A 15638-nucleotide genomic window follows, 5' to 3' on the forward strand; every position below is an offset into this window, starting at 1 on the left:
CGATGTTCTCCAACAGCATCACTGTTCTCTGAAAACATCTTGGAGATGAAGCTTGAAGCGTAACCACAAAAGCAGCCTTCCCTGTTTCACATGAAGAAGCCGCGTTACAAAACGTGAGAAGCGAGTTCAGCACACGGTGCCATGAACTGAAGCCAGTAAAAGAAATGGCGCTTGGCTGGCCGAGGAAGCAGAGCCACAGGCAGGTGAGCTGAACAGAAGCTCACGGCAACAGTCGGCCCTAGGTGGAACACCAACACTTTTTGTCAGAAATACACAGGGAGATGCCTTGGGGCTCAGTTCCCAGCTGCTTCTGTAATGACCGGCAACAGAAAGCTCAAGCCAGGAGTTCAGTTTAAATGGAAAAGGATTGATTGACATCTTTAAATCTCTGTGAGAGCTTTTGAGACAAGTATTCCCAGCCCTTATTTCCAGCACCACCGTTTTCCCCTGACACTGAAGGTGGGTGAGGTATAAGGGAGGGGGCGGTGGTGGCCCCTTTCCCAGCCTGAGGCAGAGACCTGCCAAGAGCTCTCCTTTAGACCAGTGGTGCTCGGTTTTAGTGCTGGAAGTCTACACCAGAGTCATCACAAGGGGCATGTGGGAGGGGACGAGGTGGGGAGCAAAGAGCACGGCATTGATGCCCAGCGATAGGAAGCCAGTCGGCACTAACCTCTGCATCGGCACGGAACCCAGTATCTGTATCACCCCATCGAGAGACACCCCAGTTTTCAGCCTGTAAACTCCTGGATTTTGTACATTTGCAAGCAATTAAGAGACCTGTTCTCTCCACAGAAGAGCTGATGTGATGTAGAGTATTATGGGGCAACACAAGAGTGGATCAGGCTCTGTCATTTAAAAATACTGTATTTTATTTATATTTGTTTACTTAGGAAAACCTAAGGGTAAATGAGCTAAGACTGTCACCAGTGATAAACCCACACAAAGACTATGCGACATGAGATCTTCACAAACCATATGACACAAAAAACCCATGAAGAAGTGAGACACTGTTTGGGTGCTTTTATCTGGGCATCAGGAAAACACCTAAAGCAACAGCTTTCATAGAAATAGCTTTCTTCTTAGTGGAAGCAGGATGCAGCTAGCATCCAGATTAGTAGCATTCCCTTGCCAAAGTATCACCCACGTAAGAAAGCCAGGATATTTATTGATTGTACCGACACATCACTGCTAGCAAACCTGCTATCACAACACTCTTTCAACCACATCTTTGATAACGCTATACAACCGATCTGCTTTCCAATACATCGTGGTAGCCGGCCTGAGGATATGCCCCGCCGCGTGCCCGGTTCCCTGTAAAGCAAGAGATCTGTGGATTGCTCATCTGAGCCAACAGCATCACGCCGATGGGGCTCAGCTGGCTGAGCTAAACTCCATGGGAGCTATTTTGGTGGTCTCTCCAGTACTGCACAATACAAGAAGCATGGCCTAAAGTAACATCCGCCTACAACACACTAGTAGATCATTTCAGATTCAGTACTATGTACAATTTACTCTTACTTAGTATACTAAGGAGCTGTGGTATTTCTTCCGAGACATGTTATTTGACTGAGGATTATTGAATCTTTCTGTCCACTGGGCTGCAGAGGGATGCTGCGCTCCGGCTATACCATCAGGTTAAGACACTTCAACAACCTGCCTCAGTTCTTCAAAGAGTGGCGTCAGCTCCTTCTCTAGACTGACAATCAGCCCTGGAAAGAGAGGAGAGACAGAACATCCCATCAAACAACATAACTGAGAAGCCTCTCTCCAAACCCTGCAGCCCCCTCCCCTCCCAAGTCATGGGCAGTGTTTTCCAAAACGCAAAACACTTCCCAGCTCACTCTACCCGGGAACAGCGGGCAGCAGCCCGAAGGAGGGTGCCTGCAGCTCCGGCACCAACAGGGGCACAGCCGTGCAGCCCAGCTCTCCCCCCGCTGCTGCTTCCCCCAGCCACCAAGGTACAAGCAGCTGCGCAAGAATGAAACCCCTTTTGCTCACGCTCATTAGCCAACGCCCCCATGAGCAAGGCCAGGTGCCTCGCTGAAGGATTCCCCCACCCTACAGGACTGAGAAGATGAAACCACATGTTACTGTGGAATGTAACTTGGAACTGATGGAAAGAAACCAAACAGCTGGTTTGTACAGTACAATCATTGCCCCTGCAGTGAACACCGATGCAACAAGGGTAAGGTTAATCACAGGAGAAATATGCTTCTAACAGAGTAACAATTTCAGCAAGTCACTGAAAACTTGTAAATTTTTACTCACACCTTTCCCATCTCCCCTTCACAATACGCTGACAAACTCATGGCAGGAGCAAAGTTTATATACCTTGAAGTAAATTCTAGTAATTTCTTGTCAATTATTTAAAGACCTAGGCCTTAACATACTGCAGTATTTAAAATACATGTGAAGACATACCGGTATTGGCATTGCTGCTAGCAATGAAACTTACTACCAGAGGTAAGCGATTGAACTGCACCACCTGCAAGGAGAGAGAACAGAGTTCAGCCAGCAGCTAACACACGTTGGATGTCAGAGCTCTGCCACATACATTCTTTCAGAAACAAGCAGCCTCCTCAGTTTAAAGGACAAGCAGAAGCAAGAGCTACAGAGCTGTTTCATAAGATTCACAGTTAAAAACACCAACAGAAATTACACCACAGTACAGGAGCTGCACGTGGAACGCCTGGTATTTCCCTCCCTCTCGTGTTCTGCAGTGTTATCCACCAGAAATAGAACTCAGTTCAAACAGAGACCACACTCTCTGCAGGTAACAAGAGGGCAGGCAGGTTTATTGTTTTAAAATACTACTCCGTGTAGAGCAGTATCTCCCATTAATAGGGACTGGAACCTTGAGCATAACAATAAGCTAGCAGCGTCAAGAGAATCACAGCAAGGTACTCAGTGTATAAACTCACTCATTCGCCCATTTATTTTCCAAACAAATCCAGATACTGTAGGCTAAACAGTTGGGCAGTTTACTGCAGTCACAATAAAAAGCTCTCAAGGCCACTAGAACTTTAGAAGGAGCAGAAACGTAGTAGGTGATGAATTTCAGGACACAAATAACCAGTTTGTAAAAAACGTGTGCAATATCTCAAAGCTTTCTTACCTCGAAGCCATACTGGCAGCAAGACTGGCTATGAAGTAGGCTGCGTGTGCTTATTTAACTTTAGGTGTAAACAAATCTTGTTTGTAAAAGAGAACATAAACCCATCATAATGGACTCCGAAGGCTGTATAAGCAGCACCTACTGCAAATTCCCGTCAGAAAACTTGACCATTTTCAACCAGTAAATGTCAGTTTTCAGAAATATAAGAGCAGCTTAACAAATAGTGCAGAAGTTTAGCTTAGCCATTTAAGCATCATGAGAAAAAAAAACAAAAAACAAAACACAAACACAAATACTTCCACAGCAGCCAAGCAGGAATCCAGCAAAGCTTAAATAACCCTCTCTCCCTTCCTCAATGTAATGTAGGAACAGCTCAGGTCACTGAGAACAAACCATGCTGCAGTTACTCACCTGGTATGTATTGTAATAGCAGATGATGCTTTTGTTTTTGGAAAGTCCTAGTTTACTGCCCTGATCTGTGGCAAGGGCAAAGGTGGAGAGAAAGCCAGGTCGCAGTGCATGTTCTGGAGCATTATCATTGGCAACTGGAACAAAACAAGAAAATTCTTAGCTTTACATGGTATTTCTGACTGCATCACAAGTCCTTACCCAGCTTAGTGCTGTGCCAAAAGCAGATCTGCTGCTGGGGAACACGTAACACATCTCACATGCTTCTGCAACAAGTACAGGACGATCTTCGTGAGCAGTACATCATTAATAATTTGTACATGATCGCTGCTCGTTACACCAGCGTCCTCCCTGGCATACCTAAGAAACAGACTTTTCCTTTACAGCCCATCCTGATGTTGGTTTTTTGTGTGTCCCTCTCTGTTTGTGCCGATTCCAGCCTTTGATCTGATTACTGGCTCACAGTCGCTCAAATGAAAACAGGTGGAGATGTGCAAGTTCTGCCAGGTGTTTAAATACTTTGGGACACTAAAAATAAATAAATAATCTGCAGCACTTTAATCTTTGCATTCTTAAACTAGTGTACTTAAAACGTAAAAACATCTTAAACAAGGACTACAGAGATATGATAAAAACTACAGTGCCAAAAAGCAAACTAAATTAGGTAACGTGTGTAAAAGTTGGATGCAATTGCTTCTGAGCACGGACCAGCCAAGTCAACAAGATACTGATAAGCTCTCTGTCCTACTTTGCATCAGTCAGCCTACAAGTGACTTTAAGATACAAGGACCCTACAGTTCTCCAACACTGAGGAAACCTTCTGTGGCCTACGATTATTAAGGACACAAACAAAAGGATAAATCTAAGAGATAATCAACTACTGAACTCGAAGTGAAAGTCTAATTTCATTCTTCGATTTTGGATATTCAGGTATTGGGCATAACCAGAGAAGATTCTACTGCCCTTTTCCACCCCCTGCTGTTCAATCAGGATTTCGGTTGCAGGGCACAGGGAGAAGCTGAAGTTACCTTTGATAACAGGCACACCATCTCTATCTGAGACTACAATAGCATGAAGACCTTCAACGCTGCAAAAAAATGAAGGAGACACACCACTTTAAAAACAGCATAGTTAGTAGCAAAGATCTTTTTTTCCTGAACAAGTGTGCAGGGAAGAGGAAAATACGGAAAGAACTGACACCTTCACTAATTTAATACCTCACGGAAAGGGGCTTGTTCTGTTTAGTACAGGCGGTCTCTTGGGGCGGTAAAAAGAGAAATACAAAATAAAACTACTGAAAACCGCATGGAACTTTCAGCTTCAGAAAGAGGACTGGCTGACACTACTGATCAAGTTTCCTTAGTCAGGCAAGAGCCTCCGCATATTGTCCTCACTTAACGAGTGCCAGTTTCGCCACATTTGCGCATAACCTCAGCCTGTTTAACGATGCTGGCAGCCGGCAATTACCAAAAAGGGAATTATCAAGGCTTAGGCGACCGAGTCACGAGGAATGCCTTTTACACTCATTACGACACGATGCGCGCGCTTCCCTTCCTCTCTGGCGAGCGAAAACCCGACGCTGTCTTCATGCGGAGGAACTCTCACTTCAACAACCAAACCAGCGTCACCGAGACAGCCACCTCCCTCCGGGACACCGAAAGGGGCCGGCAGCGAACAACCCCCCCTCCCCGAGCAGTCGGGCAGGCTTCAGGGAACGGCCTTTGCCTCGACAGGGCCCTCACCGCCGCGCCCCCCGGTTACCTCGGCAGCTTCTTGTACAGGAACCTCTTCAGGTCCTGGGGGCAGAGAGGGGCGGCACGTTACTGATCCCCACAGCCACCGAGGGGGCTCCCCGCGCCCCGCTCCCCTCACAGGCCCCGCTGCAGCCCCGCAGGCCGCTCTGGGCCGGCTCTTCCTTCCATCACCCGGCCCCAGAGCTCGGTGTCGTCCCCCCTCCTCCCCGACCCTCCCCTCAGCCGCTCAACCGCCGCCCAACCGCCGCCAACGGCCGCTCAACCGCCGCCCAACTTACATCGGCCATGGCTGGGGCCCTGCCGCCGCCGCCTCCGCGGGCCTGCGAGACGAGAGGGCGCCCGGTCACGCTCAGGCCCGTCCGCCACCCCTCCGCCCCGCCGCCATGGTAGAGGCCGCCTCCACCCGCCCCGGGAAGGGGTCGAGACCATCGTGGGGCGTGGGGGTGTGGGTTGGTGCTGCCCGCCCCACCCTACCTGCTCTGCCCTCGGCGTCCACCCGCACGGCTTCGCCGCCGCTTCCCGTTTAAGCCTCTGTCACATGATGGCGCTCCGCCCTCCCGGACCTGGAAGCACTTCCTTGTCGCCACCGGGTTAGTCCCGACGGTTCGTCTCCGGTCCCCGTCCCCCCGCACGCCGCCGGGGTCCGGCCGAGCCGGCGTCCGCCGGCTCGGCCGGACCCCGGCGGCGTGCGGGGGGACGGGGACCGGGTGGCCCTAGTTTTCCTCCTCCAGCGAGATCCCTATAAAATTCTCCCAAATACTCGCTCTGAAGGTTGTTCAAAGCCCCATCCAGCCTGGCCTTGAACACTTCCAGGGATGGGGCATCCACAACTTCCCTGGGCGACCTGTGCCAGCGCCTCACCACCCTCCCAGTGAAGAATTTCTTCCCGATATCTAAATCTCCCCTCTTTCAGTTTAAAGCCGTTACCCCTCGTCCTATCAGTACATGTCCTTGATAAAAAAATCCCTCCCCATCTTTCCTGTAGGCCCCCTTCGGATACTGGAAGGCCACAATAGCGTCTCCCCGGAGCCTTCTCTTCTCCAGGCTCAACAACCCCAACTCTCTCAGCCTGTCCTCATATTAATTCCTTGTGTGCGTCGCTTTTGCTTTACGTATTAAACCGTCTTTATCTCAACCCACGAGTTTTCTCACTTTTACCCTTCCGATTCTCTCCCCCATCCCAACAGGAATTTTGTCTCCAGTTCCAATGACGGCCTTTCTATACACAGAGCAAACCAGTACTGATGGGAAAAGTATATTCACCGTGAAGGATAGCATCGTAAATAAACACTGTATTTTAAGATTATTTCTAAAAATCCATAGAAAGCTGACACCCAGACCTCGTTCGTGCCAGACTGAGAAGTCTCACAATTATCCTGAAGTATGGGGAGGAGGGTTTATAATGGAAATTTCTTTCCTATATTTATTACATTTGTACTGTTTGCTCCCCAAAGTATCTCGATAATATGCCAAATACGGCACAAAATTTTTCATTTGTTACACGGTACCTTTTTCTCCAGGCTCTACCCGGTGGTTTCCAAAGGGGCAGGGGGAAAGCAGCACACAGAGATCAGTGGCGCTTGCACGGCTCGAGTGAACCCTTAGCAGATGGCAGGTACAGCACCGGGGCTTCTGACTGACAGTCGCCCTGAATCGTTCTGACCAAGTAAAACTGACTGCACTTGATCAACCAGATTGAGACAACTGGGAAGCTAGTACTTTTTAAAGTTACAGCTTCAGCAATTTGTATATTAGCCAATTTTTTTTAAAAAAACAAAACAAAACACAACATGCTTGCTTTTACTATCACATTTTCATTCTGCTGTCTTTGACAGATCTACAGGAAGAAAGAATAACAACTGTTTAAGGGATGCATGAAATTTATGGAACTAACCACCTCAAAAAAATCCACTCCGCATTCTTGTGCTCTCATTTTAACCCTTTTACAGCACTCGTTACAAAATTATACTAAAAATGTATGTAATCTCTGCTGCCTATTTAAATGCATCTGTTACGTTTTAGTGACTATAATCTTCTACACCTTTTCTTGGAAACTTGCGGGGAAAAAAAAAGAGACCGTTTAAAAAAAAGTCACAAATTCAAGTTTAATCTTGTTTTAGCTAAACAGTTAGAGAACTTGTAGGGAAATGTTCATCAGATGTGAACACTGAACTCGCTTGTAACTCAGGATGCTCCATAAATAGAACACATACTGATGTTGTATTTCAGCAGATGCAAATCATCTCCCTTTTTCATTACGCTATGTCAAAGCGTCACACCAAGACTTTTCACTTTTTGCAGGACTGTTCTGCTCGCTCTTTTAAAGGAGAAATTAAGAACCCATGGTTGTGCTATCTTCGGTTATGACCTGTATTTAATTTAGAATTAAATAAAAAGAGTAAGAAGCTAATTTTAGGTAGGCAGAAAAGTTGAGGGATTTTTAGTCCGGCTGTTCAAAACCAGTTTTGTTTTTCCCTTTTGTTTCCGATACCTTATTTTAATGAGAACTTCACCTTCTGAGGAAAGGTCATCTGAAAAGATTGAAGTACGTCACACTCTTCAATTAACATCTTCCTCCTAAGAAGATTTGTTCTGAACTTTCCAGCAGATTATCTTCCTTGATTTTGTTGAAGGAATGTAATTTCTGAAGAAAAAACCTTCAGACTTGAGGAAAAAGGAACAAGCATGAGGAGAGAAACACCCACTTGGAATATTAAAAGAATGTTTGCAAGCCATATTTAGAGCAGGTTCATGTTTATGCTACAGGAAATAGCATCATCCTTCTGCATACTACTGCATATTTTGAAGTGTGCATCTATTTAATCCGTTAAAGGCTAAGTAGCATTTTTCCACCAATATAAACATATTATTTGTTTCCTTCTTCGAAAATGGCAATTGCAAAAGATAATCCAATGAAACGCAGCAGCCTAGGTCTCATTTTTAAGCTGCTGGGACGTCTGCATTGCCACAGGACACAGCCACTGCATTATTCCAGTTCGCTGAGATACTGCTAGCAATCTAACCAGCCCGAGACAGCACCGCATCCCTCCACTCACCTGCTTCTGGGCTGCAGCAGAAGTAACTGCAGGGCAGACGTAACCCACCCAATTACTGTAAGCAGCTTTGCTAATGCCATCTCTTCACTCCGACTTCACTGCTCTGGTATTTGACAAATGCGTTATTTATCCTTTTTCCTCGTAACTAAAAGATCACCTGCAAGCTCAGACTCATTTGTGAATGGGAAGGCCCGAGTACTCGTTAAAGCCTTTGGAACAATTTTCTTCTATTAAGAAGACACAGGAGTACCAGTATGTACTTTGATAGTTTGTTTTCATTAGTATAATTACAATACATTCTGGACAGTTACAAAATCCTTGGAATCACATTTTCTCCATAAATTTCTATTGCAAACTTCAAACATTTGGGTGCCTTTCCAGTACTTTTCCTGTAAACTTAGTAAAGACATCCACTACAGCATCCCCCCCACCTTTTTTTTTTGTGTGTCAGCAACTTTTAGTTCTGCTTCATGCCTCAGGCTTTGATGTCCACCTTGAATGCTGGTTTAGCTGCTTAGTTAAAAGCCCGCAGCTACTCCTTCTCATGTTACACCAATTCAATAGAGGACATTTCCAGTGGGACAGTTTAGAAAAGGTATATATGCAACATGATTTCTGGGTCACTTAGAGCAATAGCATTTAGCTTATTTCTAAAGTCAAATCCTGCTCTAGATCAGAAGGAATTCCAATGAAGTCAGTCAAGTCTTTAAACTTTCAATTTAGGAGGAGAATTTGGCTCCACATAAACTGATAGCATTGTTCAAAGATAGCAGCTTTCTCAAACAAAAAATACCGCCCGTATCACGAGCCACCTGGCATTCGCAAATACAAGAAACATTCCGCTGCATAGCACTGTTAAAATGTAAAAACATCAGCTACTGAACCTAAAAAACATTTTCAACCCAGTTTCAATAAACTTCAAGTACATTGTACTTAGCTGCTTCAAAACACCTCTTTGCATCAGCAGGTGTGGCTACATCTAGTTTCCACGTACAGGCCACGGAGTTACATGATCTCGTACGTAGGAGCCGAAGGGTACGTTTGCTCATTTCTGGGAAGTCAGGTGCAGCAAACATTCTGGTCCAGAGAAACGCAAACCCTAGCTCTTCCGCCCCAGGACAAGTGATATGGCTCTGACCATAGGAGCACACTGCAAACTAGGAAAGCATTTAAATAGTTGGCAAAAGTGTTGAAAGGCACATAGCTTGTCCTTAGCAATATTTCCCTGTTCCACTTGTGGTGCCCATTGAGGAATCAGTGTTGGGACCTAGCCTGAAATAAAAAAATAGTAAGAAAATGGAAGCCTCCCAGGAAAAAAAAAAAATTAGGTTGCTTTTTTTTTTTTTTGAGCTTTAAGATTTTACTATTGCATGTTTTCCTCTACCTTTCCAGTGAAAATGAAGGAAGCTATGGATGCGTGTTAACCATACGTATGGACTTACTACTACTGGAATACCAAATGGTAGAGCTGCTGTAAACTGTTGCAAGTACTAAAAGCAATGCCTATAATGGTCTGTACAGCATTTGCAAAAATTTACTTTGAAAAGAAATTAGTGTAGTTCTTAGTTTTCTCAGCATTGCTTAGAAACGCTAAAAAGCTACAACAGCTAACTGCTACTCTACACCAGATCAATATACCCCAACAGATATTTAGGAATATATGCCATTATATTTAAAAATACCAAGTTCCTCTAAGCCGGTAAACCTAGAAGATTTTACATAGAGTTAGAGATAAAATATTAAAAATTCTTGTTTCAACTCCACACACTTGACATCTGAATAGGAGTGATGTAATCAGACTATTTATTCCATCAGTGAGACAAAATGTTGTATGGAACTAAATTTCTGAGATTTTAAATAGAAAGTCATTTAACTCGTATATACACAAAGTGTTCTTTCCACAGATATTTACATGGCAAATATGTTAGAGGAGAACCACTATGACTAAGTCTCTACAAGTATAGCATCCTTTCTGAGCTATTCTCTCTGCTGAAAGAATTCACAGAAGCTTTGAAGTAAAATCTAGACAATTAAAGTTACCTATATTTCACAGTAGGTAAAGAAGCCATTAAATGATATTTCAGCATAAGGTTTCTGGAAACAGCTACACAGTAGAGTTTTACATCCACCCCTCTCTTCCAGCGTTCACGGTGAAACTAAATCTCTTCTTAATTTACAAGAGAGATAACGGCATACGTAAAGATGTACGCGTATAATTGTAGTTCATCCTCCTCGATAGAGGCTGGTCAGCCGTTCTAGTTCTTTGCAGTTGTCCATGGGCATGGAGTCTGCTTTCTTTCGGAGGCGGTCATCTCGATATACTTTTGCTGCATAAAGTAAGTCTGTTTCTTTAACGAAAAAAAGAGAAAAGATTTTTCAGGTTAAGCGAACACGATACATTCCTTCTCAGAGCTGTCCAAAACACCTCAGGTTTAATCCTCGCCCTTTTTTCCTTCTCTCTATTCTAACTACCCACAGACACCAGCTAAACAGCACTGCTACAGCTTCTCTTCGCTGGATCTTCACAAGCATTTCATCTTTTTCAGCAGCAAGAGCGGTAACAGCCTTCCAACACCCTCATATTTCATACAGCAGTACCTGATTAAAAAAAAACCACACGACCCTCCCCGACTCCCTCTGTCAGACCTCATCAAACAATACAATTATAGGCCACACTCGGTGATCCTGCGTATTATTGACAGCTCTAGCGTCTTGTCTGCACCCAAAAAATCCATTCTGAATGTCAAGCCCATTGCTTCAACTGATGCTGCTTCAGACTGCCAGTGTTCAGAGGTGTCAATAAAAGAGCTCTCTCAATTATACTGGTGTTCAATAGCTTGACATTGCTGAGCATTTTAATTCTATAAAATCTTTTTCAGCCCTTCAACTCAAAATGCATTAGCAAGGCATTCTTAAATGTCAATCAACACTGGCAAGATTTTAACTGTCAAGGAGATCCAACAGACAAGAGGCATTTTAAATCTGTAAACCCACAAAATCAGCTGTTTCTATAAATAGAGAAAATCTATTAGGGGCTTGGGTAGTTTTCACAACATGATAAATTGCAAATAGCAAACAACATGACAGTCACCACCTTCAGGTTATCTCTCTTCTTTATACTAGGGTCAGATGTTTGTCTAATCATTGCATTTGCCCAGTAAATATGTATATATGGAACCGTGGGCCTCTCTGCATTGTCCAGGACTCTGTTCATGCTTAAAAAAAGTAAGCATGTCAAGAACAGATGCTGAAAAATGGGAAAGGTGTTTTTTTCCTCCTCTTTCCCTTGCCAGGTGGAAACTGCATATCAACCAAACCTTTTCAAAGGTATTTAGACAGTAAATATATTACCGGGAACACAAACGTAACATGCCAGTAAATCTAAGCGTAGTGACTAGGTCAATAAAAACTATCCTTCCACATCTACACTCCGCTGAGAAAAATACACAAATAATATGTCCTTTTTTTATTGTGCTGGATTATATCTTGTCTTTAATTTTTTGTTAACAAGCATGATCATTTTTGTGAACTATTTTATTCTAGGTCTACCAATCATTCATCTAGCAACCACTTGTAGATGAAAAATTAGGTACTCATTTCACGAAGAGTGAACATATTCAAACATTTCAAGATGATCAAAGGACAACCTAGCTGGAAATATACAAGAGTTTTTATATTTGCTTATGAATTATACCCCAAAATTTTCTCATGTTTTCCTCTATTTGAAAAATCTGGGAAAAATTGTTCTGATCAAATCTAGTACTCTGGGCAATAATCTGAATGTTTTCCCCCAAAGTACTGGTGTTTCTCTGGCATATGTGTGACCCATCAGCACAGTTTTCTGACCACAGTTCTTTCCTGTGAGCAATTCATAAAACTGTTGAGATTTACTTGTGCGGAAGCAACGTGTACTCATGAGTAAGGAGCATAAAGCCTCCAGGAAGCACGGGGCCTGCTATGCACGGGCAAGGCAGTTTGTATTTGTACGTGTACAGGCCAACTGTAATGAATGCGTGCAGTCCTTTGCCTGTTCAGGCGTTTGACTAGCCATGATGCCGGGCTGTCTTTTACAACCGGGAGATGCTACAGGGCCATCTCAGCTGGAAGGCTTGGCACAACAGGGCTGCAGAGAGTGAAGTTGTGCAGGAGCACAGGATTTCACTCAGAGAAGAGCACGCTATTTGCCTCTGGTCAGTTTACTGACAGTTCGTGAGCAGATTATTTAACCAGTAAGGTATTACTGAAGTTTACCAGCTGAAGAGTTGAAACCATGCAGTTTCAACACTGATGACATTTTAGCAGCGCTGTTCTCACAGAGCATGATAGGCTCTTGAAATGGCCACAGATAATAGAATAACAAGTTAAAATTGCTGATGATTTGGAGATGGCCGATGCTATTCGTTAGTCCTATCCTTTACCACTGAATTCTAGGCTCCTGCAAGAAAATAGCTCCTTGTATAATATCAAATTTGATTGGAAAAATAGAGGGTGAAGTAAAAAAAAAAACAACAACCGACCCTGTTTTTAAGGTCTGATATAGCCAAGGTACCAAGTCCAGGGATAAAAATTATTCAGCACTGGCAAAAGATTCAGCACTGATTTACAGCTTGTGATGTTCTACAGAACATGCTGTGTGTCCTTGGTCGCCTGGAAAAGCAGTGTTTGTCTGTACTGTGGTCCAAGGCAGATTATTTTTTCCTTCTCTGGAAACAACTATGTAAGCTTTTGTTTCATTCATTTGTTTGTTTAAATAAAAGCACCTAGGGAAATGAGATATTGCCATGATAAAATAATGTGGAAAAGATTAGAATTCTTAGCTTTCGTCCTGAACTTAAAGCAATCTCTTTCTCATTATCAATTCGCTTTAGTCTTTAATTTTCTGAGAAATGGTCACAGACAATAGAGTAGCAGGTTAAAATTGCTGATGATTTGCAGATGGTTGTTAGGTCACTGAGTAAAACACAGAAATTAAGTGACACTGGGGACGCCTTTAGAAGTGGAAAACAGTAGGGAACCTTACACTTGCATTCGCGTTGAGATATTTTAGTAGTACAAGTACTCGATTCTTGTCTCAGGCTTTCTTTTTTTTATATTAAATGCATGCTTTCATGAAATTATGGACATTACCAAACTTACTTTGTTGCCTCTCCTTCCAACAGTTATTACGAATGTTGGACACATAATCCTCTTCCACACTCTTTTCCACTTTCTGTAGTGACACTCCTTTGTATTCATTTCTAAAGTCCTTGTTGACATAATAAACAACGTGCAAGTTTTCTGTCTCCATTTTTATGGTCTGCCCTGTACTTCTGCAAAAAAGGAGTGAGGGGGAGAGAGAGAGGCCAGATATTTATTTGATTTTTTTTTTTTACACCACAAATACGCCTTTAGTAAATATTCCTATTCCAGAAGAACATCACATCACTGAATTTGCCCTTTCAAGACAAGTAATGAAATGAATGGCTGTATAATTTGCCAGAGAATAAAATGACTACATTTACCTGAACATTAAACTTCTGCTGCTTAAACCCTTGATCTTGAAAAAAACCCCCCATTTTAGTAAGACACGTTTTTCGTATCTCTTTAGTCAAATATAAGCTTTGGTAATAGAAAATTACATTCAAACTCAACAGAAAGAAAAACAGGTTACTATTCTGTAGTAACCCAGTACAGGCATCTCCATTCTAAAGCATTTTCTGCGAGCCCTGACAAATCCATTTTCCTGCTGGTATTCTGTGGATTAAAAATCAAAATTGTGCGCAAATATTTTGGCAGAGCAGTGTTTATAAGCATCACAAAAGCTTAGTTGCAGAAGCGAAAAACATCCCACTCTGGAAATAAAGAGCTCTGAAAAATAAGAGAAGAGAAAAGAAACCTTTCTATTGTGGGACTGAGAGCTCTGCAAGGAACTAAGGACCTTTAAAACAGTTTTGGCAAGTGGGCTAAGTCTACTAGCTAGTTGCATGCTTGATTAAAGCTATTTATTTCTCTCAAGGAAGAAAGGTTTATATATCCTACTGTACAAACCAGCTAAGTTCCACTAGTAGAATCCTTTGCGAGAAAACAAAGATAAACGATTTTACCATCACCTAAAATGAAGAAAGAATAGACAATTTCCCCAGCCCTCATCTAGTTCAAAACTTAGATAAGGATGAGAAAGCTGCTTTCAAGTACTTCACTTGCTACAGGCACAGGTGACCCCTAAAAGAATAATGAGCCTTAGGAGGTTTCAGGATTCGAGATTAAACACACTGGATATGCAAGCACCTTTACAACATCTTATGCTGCACGGACCCACTGCCTTCTATCAGAAGGCCTCCTAAACTCCAGGTATTGCTGACCTCTTCTCTCCATTACATTTTCATGTATGTTCTTACTACCTAACTTTCAAGTTTTGTTCTGCTTCATCTATACCTTCCCTCCCTTTCCTCACCGTGGGAAGTCAAGGACCAACTAACGGAAGGCTCTCTAAAATGCTTCCAAGTGGGAGAGGGTCATTACAACATCCCCCCCTCTGTTTTAAGCTAAGGTAATCGAGTATTACTTACGATCTTGGGTATAAGGCGTAAGGAGGGTTAGATACCATCAACTGGCTCAACAAGGAGACGAGGATCAACACAATAATAGGCATCAGCTGAATGAACATAGAGAAACCTCCCTAAGGAACAAAACAGATTCAGGTATCTCAGACAACAGCATCAAGTAAACAGGTAAATTTGACAAGATTTAATGCTAAGCCTGACTTTCTGCTTTAAGCATCAAAAGCTGCTAGGAAATCTATAAATACAAACTTGCAAACACTGTGGTGTTATCTTAACTTTCCAATGCATACACAGTATTCATAGAGTGCTCAAGCTGCAAGAGTTCATGGGTTAGCACGTAGCCACAAGCAATTATCAAATGAATAGCTGGACTCAGTTACATTGTACATCATGATTTGATCTCATCCATACAGTGATATGTAATTATACAGGACTATATATAACTCATAGAGATGAATACTGAGCCTTAACTCCAATCCTTACCTCAGCCCAAATAAATTTTTAAATGCAGACAAGGATTAGTGACCACAATTAGTGGCATATTTAGGCTAATACTACCAGTCACTAGTAAGATAGTGACACAGAACAACAGTTTTAGAAAGCCAGGCTATTATTTTCTCAAATTTGCACACCTATATACCAATCAGTAAGACCACCACCTGCCAAAGTTTTAAAATATGCAACCAACAAGTACAAATCCTGCTCTACAGTACAGAGCTCCTGTACAGCCACATCACTGAAAGTGACTACCAGCAAATTTCAC

The 15638-nt window shown here is 43.0% G+C and overlaps 2 protein-coding genes across 7 annotated transcripts in view; both read right to left on the bottom strand.

Annotated features, from left to right (window-relative positions):
- Positions 1–846: 846 nt before the first annotated feature.
- Positions 847–5836, bottom strand: LAMTOR3 (late endosomal/lysosomal adaptor, MAPK and MTOR activator 3). The gene is made up of 7 exons (XM_054202167.1): positions 5752–5836; positions 5556–5597; positions 5285–5319; positions 4552–4610; positions 3527–3660; positions 2422–2485; positions 847–1709 (listed from the first exon to the last, which is right to left on the bottom strand). The coding sequence occupies exons 2-7, from the start codon at positions 5562–5564 to the stop codon at positions 1636–1638; spliced, it is 375 nt and encodes a 124-aa protein (XP_054058142.1). The 5' UTR covers positions 5565–5597; positions 5752–5836; the 3' UTR covers positions 847–1635.
- A 157-nt stretch (positions 5837–5993) lies between these two features.
- Positions 5994–15638, bottom strand: part of DNAJB14 (DnaJ heat shock protein family (Hsp40) member B14) — a 30166-nt gene continuing 20521 nt past the window's right edge. For 3 of the 6 annotated variants that reach the window (XM_054202547.1, XM_054202549.1, XM_054202548.1), the window contains 3 exons: positions 14882–14991; positions 13470–13642; positions 5994–10681 (listed from right to left, as the gene is read on the bottom strand). In XM_054202547.1, coding sequence (XP_054058522.1) covers positions 10557–10681; positions 13470–13642; positions 14882–14991 — 408 coding nt within the window. In that variant the 3' untranslated portion in view covers positions 5994–10556. Of the gene's footprint in view, positions 10682–13469; positions 13643–14881; positions 14992–15638 lie in introns of those variants that run through there. The other 3 variants (XR_008466566.1, XR_008466565.1, XM_054202552.1) reach the window with 3 other exon arrangements.

This window comes from Rissa tridactyla, chromosome 5 (assembly GCF_028500815.1).
Source record: "Rissa tridactyla isolate bRisTri1 chromosome 5, bRisTri1.patW.cur.20221130, whole genome shotgun sequence".
In the NCBI taxonomy this organism is placed as follows: Eukaryota; Metazoa; Chordata; class Aves; order Charadriiformes; family Laridae; genus Rissa; species Rissa tridactyla.

Bases quoted from the DNA above. Each gene is read 5' to 3' on its own strand.
- LAMTOR3 (XM_054202167.1), bottom strand. The intron at 3,661-4,551 runs GTAACTTCAGCT...GTTTTGTTCCAG, and splicing joins TGGTGTGCCTGTTATCAAAG to TTGCCAATGATAATGCTCCA. The intron at 1,710-2,421 runs GTATGTCTTCAC...CTCTCTTTCCAG, and splicing joins TAGCAGCAATGCCAATACCG to GGCTGATTGTCAGTCTAGAG.